The following is a 6,192-nucleotide window of genomic DNA, read 5'->3' on the forward strand; positions in this document are numbered from 1 at the left end:
GCACATACACAGACACGGGCACGGGCACAGACACAGACACGGGCACATACACAGACACGGGCACAGGTACAGGCACAGGCACGGGCATGGGCACAGGCACGGGCACGGGCACAGACACAGACACAGACACGGGCACAGACACAGACATGGACACAGGCACGGGCACAGACACAGACACAGGCACGGACACAGACACGGGCACAGGCACAGGCAGACACAGGCACAGACACAGACACAGACATGGGCACAGACACAGACATGGGCACAGACACGGGCACAGGCACAGGAGCTGAAGTGCAGGGGCTGTACAGCATGCATGGAGCCGGGCTATGGCTGAGGAGGGCAGAGGCTGAGAAAAATGGAGGAAGCTAAGGAAAATGACAGGGCTGAGGATAATGGTCAGGGCTGAGGAAATGGAGGAGTCTAGGGGAACAGTGGAGGCCGGAAAGGAATCGTGATAGCTGCAAAGGAAACTTTCATGACTCGCTCTTTTTTAAGTTGGCTCCCTTTGCTCAGAAATTCCAGAGCATTCATCAGCCGCTGCTCTGAACTGTTATCCATTCTCCTGTTGGCCATCCACGGCACACAGGCGTGTGTCTTCGACCTCGCACTCCTTGGCCATCTCCTCCAAGCCTGCTATCTGAGTAATGGATGCTCGGCCAACACTTCCTGGGTGCTGCAGCGTGGAAGGGCCAGCTGAGACAGAAGTCAAGGGCTTTCCACCCAAGTGTTGGGAGGCTGAGAAGAAAGAACTCAGTCTAATGGTCCTTGGTGATGGACCCCAGAAAAAGCTCAGGAAGTGCACAAGGGAAGACATGGGCATTACCACTCAGTCTCCAAGATACTGGCACCGAAGGCTTGGAGTTTTTTTTTTTTTTTTTTTTTTTTTAAACTACAATGTAGGGAAAATAGAGTTCTTCTAAAAGCTCTATATTTTAGTGACCATTTTGGAGAATAAACAAAAATAAAAATCTTTCAAAAACAGATACAAACTGCTAAAACCAGAGGTCCTGCTGCGCTTGGTCAGCATTTTGCAAGTCTTAAGACTGTCAAGGAAGACTGTGAGAGCAACCTTAGCTCCACACGCTTCCAGGGATGAGAGGCACCCCAGCACACAGAGGACGCAGACCTTGACGGCTGATGCTCCAGAGACTTAGCCCGCCGAGAGCATCAGCTCCACGCGTGGCGCGATCCGCTGCCTCCACACACTTATCTATGGCCACGGCTTAGGAGACGTGGAAATCAGACCTCTGAGTTAAACCTACTTGTCTTGGGCTGTCGTTAAACTCCAGAACAGGATACAAAGCTCCAGATTTGAGCTCGGTACCGTCTGAAGCCAAAGGAGGCTGAGGGATGATCTTCTCCAGACTACAGCCACAGTTATTCTGGGTTTCCGCCAACACGTTACCTGGGCTGTTCAGCGCCTTATTATAAAGAGGCCTTGCTTTGATGAGTCTGGCACTGCAGTGTCCCAGGCTGAGCTGGCGCGCTCACTAACTGAATGTAGTGAGTGGATTTGTCTCTAACAGTATCTCGGTGTGTAGTGAACGGACTGGTGTACAGCCTCACAGAGAGAAATGCACACACTTGTGTTGACAAACATGCGAGGCACGCCACATGCTGGCCTCCCCCATTACATACTTCTGCGCACACACCATATCCCTCTTCTCTAAAGTTGAGGCTGTCCTGTGTTTGTGTGTGTCTGTACATACAGTGTTTATTAAGTTCATTTTGTCACAAGAAGCGTTTTGTCACAAGAAGTAAATACTTTAGAGTACAGGACACACATCCACAAGAACATGCCTGTGATTCCTCCTCAGAGTACTTTCTGGGCTTCTCAGCTCTTGTGTTACCTGAGGATAACAGGTCTCAAAGTCAAAGTTAATGGAATAACTTTCAAAGTGAACTTTAAGCCCAAAGGTTCTATCTGGCAGGGCTGCCAAGTCTTCCATTCTGACTCCATATCTATCCCTCTGTCTCCTCCTCTCTGGATCTCTCTCTCTCTGCCTTTCCCTATCTGTCTCTCTGACTCTTTCTGTCTGTCTCTCTCAGCATCTGTTTCTCCTTCTCTCTCCCTGTGTCTCTCTTTCCTTCTCTGTCTCTCTCTCTGTCTGTCTGTCTCTCTCTCAGACAGAAGGAGTGACATGCGAGAGCATCTAAGGCTTGTTTTCTTTGGTGGGTACAAGGCCTGACATCTAAGCAGCAGGAGTTCCTGGAGCCAGTCAGAGTCCGGTCTGGAGACTGCAGTGAATGTGGAGCAGCCACCCCTGCCCGGGTGAGCAGCTGGGTAACCTGTGTTGCTGCTGAAGGCCCTATACAGCAGCAGCTAACTGTCGGGCCTGCCATCCGTGGCTGTGCTGCATGGCCATTCAAGTTGTGTAAGTGTGTGTGTGTGCCTGTGTGTTCATCTGTGGACACGTGAACACATACCTGGACCCTGACCAATAACTGAACAACCCCCAACTTGCAAAACCATGCACAGCTCGCTTCTTACCAACACCGTTAACCGAGTAACTGCCTCTACTGCCGTGAAGCAACCCACGGAGGGAACAGCTGAAAGGCAGCTTCCCTCAGGATGAAGAAACAGCCAGCGCCAGCGCGCGTAAGTCCGCACACGCATCCTTTGGCCTGTCTGGTCACACTGATGAGTGCCTGTGAAAAGGCTGCTGACACACTGACCTGACTGGTCAGAGTCCCCTGTGCAAAGACTCCTGGTGATAGTCCAGAAACACAAGCTGGCCCAAGGCAGCTGCACGGCTCCTTAAGGACAAGATAGGTGTTTCAAGTGGCTCTCCCAGCTTGGCCCTCTCTCACAGGGCTAAAAGCGTGTTTGCCTCAGGTGACAGAATGAAGCTTTTCAGGAGGAAGGCAAAGGGGCAGGTGGGCTGGGCTCAGCTCACTTTGGGCTTCTACTTCCTCCTTCTCATGCCCAGCATGGCACCTGTCCTTCTCTCCAGGCACAGCCAGTATCTGGTGCGGCCATCCCTCATAGGAACAGAACCTGGACATTTTCACCTCCATCCAGTGCCCCATGCTAAGGCACCATGTCAGCAACATGGCCTCAGAGCATACAACACAGAGGCTGTAAAACCAAGCAGACTGTCTGAGCGTATGCCACCCGCCTTCCACCAATGTCTAGAGCAGTTCTGGCCCTTTCATAAGGCACCGTTGTGTCCTCTGAAAGTTTTACTATGTGTGTCAAAGCAAGGCAGAGCCCTCAAGAATGCTGGTGCCCTGACATCATCGGCCATCTAGCTGGTCTGCTGAGAGTCTCACAGTGACACACCTGACAGGGGCATGCCCAGCAGCTACACACCCTTTAGCTCAGAGGGTGTGTATGGCCCCGGAGATGGTCCCTGCTGTGTAGTGACAGACACCCGATGGAGCGAATGGAAGGATGAGGAAAGAGACAGGTGAGGGCTGAGTGACTTGTGACGGAGCAGAGAGCAGCTCCAGATGGGAATCAGAGATGTGTAAAGGACAAAGACACTCCACCTTTCCTGGGAGACACAGGTTTCTTTTTCCAAGACAGGGTCTCTCTGTGTAGCCTGGCTGTCCGTGATCTCCCTGTGTAGACCAGGCTGGCCTGGAACTCACAGAGCTCTGCCTGCCTCTGCCTCCCAAGCGCTGGGATTAAAGGTGTGCGCTTCCCTTCTTCCCACCCCCATTCCCCGGCGCCATCACTCCCCACCCGGCCAGGAGACACATTGGTTAACCAGAGCAGGACTTGGCAGCCTCTGACCTGCAGGCACAATCACTCTGCGCTCGCTGGTGGTCATGTTGGGGGGTGCCATGTGCTTCTCCTCCATGTAGCTGCCGTAGCTAACCCCCACAGCGTCAGCGCTGCCTACCATCTTCCCGCCTTTGCCCACGCTGCATTCGTCAGGCGAGTTCCTGCGGGTGACAAGAAAAGTCTCCAGTTAGCGTGGCACCCAAGGCTCAGTGTCCAGTGGTCCCGTGATGATGCGGGGCTCCAGGGAGAGGCGGCGTGGGAGACCCCGAGAAGCATGACATAAGCCAGAAGGCTGTGGCACACGGAATCCCACACCGAAGCCATGAGCCCTGGGGGATGACACAGAGAGGTGACCAGATTCGGCTCAGCTCACAAGGGTAGAGCCAGTCGTGAAAGGATGAGAGGAAGGTGGGGAACTGGGGAGTTGGTTGGGGGGGCGGGTATATCGCTTGTGCAAACACGAAAACCTGAGCTGGAGCCCAGCACCCACTAAAAAGCCCAGCACGCCGGTGCATGCACCTGTATTCCCAGTACTGCCGGACAGCGGAGCCCATGTGCTAAGCTCCATGGCTCAGGAGGAGACTTCGTCTTAAAACTAACGTGGAGAGTGACTGAGCAACACACCCGGCGCTGACCTCCGGCCTCCACAGACACGTGCATGAGAGCGCAGACTTGTGCACACACAAATGCACACGCATGCATGAGACAAGTATGAAGACGGAGGAAAGAGCCCCTCGGTTGCTCTGCTCCCTCCCTGTGAGTGTGCAGCCACCAACAGCCCAAGGAGAAAGCTCTCAGCAGACCAGCCGACAGAGCTGTCTGGCACCTTGACCCCAGCTGGGCCATGATCAGGAAAAATAGCGCACACACATGGGAAGCCAAGCTGGCCATCTGGCTTCTACTTCACCAGCCAGCTCCCTCTGGAACTGTCCTGTCCAGACCCGACTGTGACATCTGCCTGGGAACACTCGGAGGGAGGAGGGGCTGGGTGATGGTGCGACCCATGCTGCTCAGCCACGCCTCCCTAAACCAACACCTCAGCGACATCCTTCATCCCTCGGGATCCTCAGCCCTGTGCAAACACAGGCCCTGGAGTGCTGAGGACCCTTCCGTGATGGGGGCAGAGGGGCGGAGATCATGCGCACTGAGGCAGGAGGCAGCTGACGAGCAGAGACCACTGGCCGGAAAGACCCGGGCCGTGGCCTGAAAGCGGCCATGGGAGGAGGTGGGCTGTCTCGCTGCCCTGGTTTCACTATCCAAAGAGGAATTTTGGATCTGGAGCTCTGCCCAGGTTTGCTGCGGTTGCCTTTGTCCATATCCGTGTGCCCTTGGCTTTACAGTTTTCACTCGAGGGTTGAGAAGTTTGGTTTCAGCTCTGCAGGCATGTCTGTCCCCTCCAAGCCGAGTTAGCTGATGATTTGCAGGCCGCCTGCAGGGTGACAGACACCCAGGCTGGCCCCTGACCTTCAAGTGGGAGGAGGGCAGAACCACAGAAGGCAGGTAGGCAGGCCTGCCCCCTAGCAAGACAGAACTCTGAGCTACACGGAACTAAAACAGAGTGCTGAGGTTCCCCTCTCATCAGGGCTGTGGGCAGGAAGGGCTGGCTGAAGCCAGGCCCAGGAAGGGCCATGAAATGCAGACTTCTTCTCAGCATCTCTTGCCAAAGCACCCGGAGCCACAGAGAAGCTCCAGTGGGCACCAGGAAGTGGGCAGGACACCAAGGAGCTGCCTGGCGGCGCTAAGAGCCCAGGGCTTCGGTCCTCCCCAGCCTGGGACATGTTCTCAGCTGTACGGACACAGGGCAGCTTTAAAATGATAACTGTCCACACCCCACGGAGCAGGGCCTGCCCATGTGCTCCTGGCACTGCCCACACACACATGCTTTCCACTTGACGATATACTATTTTCCCAGCTTCAAGCATTTATCTCTACAAGAGTCATCGTAATATCAAGTCAGGGAGTAACTCTGAGGCAGAGTTTCCTGATCCTTTGGAAAAATCTGTCAACCAAGTGCGGCGTCAGTGTTTGGTGTATTTGTCTCAAAAAGAAAGATTCTCATGGGAGAGAAGTTAAGTATTTGATTCCTTGGGAGGAAACATTTTTGACGGTAGATGGTACCCAGGGTGTGAGATCAAGGCCAGAAATGACGGTGCAGTCTAAATTTAATCACTCACTTTCCTTCAGGCAACTTACTGAGCGCCTACTGTATGCCAGGCACTGACATTTCTCTCTTACCCAGCAAAGGGATTAAACACCTAAAGACCAGAGAGATAAATCACTGGGATTTAACAACCTCTCCTTCATTATCATCTGTGCGTGTGTCTCAACGTGCATGTGTGCATGTGTGTGGTGTGTGAATCTGTGTGTGTGGTGTCTATGTGTGTGTCTGTGTGTATGTGGTGTCTATGTGTCTGTCTATGTGTGTAGTGTGTGTGTCTCTGTGTATGTGTGTGGTGTCT

The 6,192-nt window shown here is 53.7% G+C and overlaps 1 protein-coding gene across 4 annotated transcripts in view; it reads right to left on the minus strand.

Annotated features, from left to right (window-relative positions):
• The window catches only part of Erg (ETS transcription factor ERG), an 82,562-nt gene that overhangs the window by 25,723 nt on the left and 50,647 nt on the right, over nucleotides 1-6,192 (minus strand). For all 4 annotated transcript variants that reach the window (XM_055614983.1, XM_055614982.1, XM_055614981.1 and 1 more), the window contains exon 3: nucleotides 3,743-3,894. In XM_055614983.1, coding sequence (XP_055470958.1) covers nucleotides 3,743-3,894 — 152 coding nt within the window. The remainder of the gene's footprint in view (nucleotides 1-3,742; nucleotides 3,895-6,192) is intronic.

This window comes from Psammomys obesus, unplaced genomic scaffold, assembly GCF_907164565.1.
Source record: "Psammomys obesus unplaced genomic scaffold, mPsaObe1.curated_primary_1811, whole genome shotgun sequence".
Taxonomy (NCBI): Eukaryota; Metazoa; Chordata; class Mammalia; order Rodentia; family Muridae; genus Psammomys; species Psammomys obesus.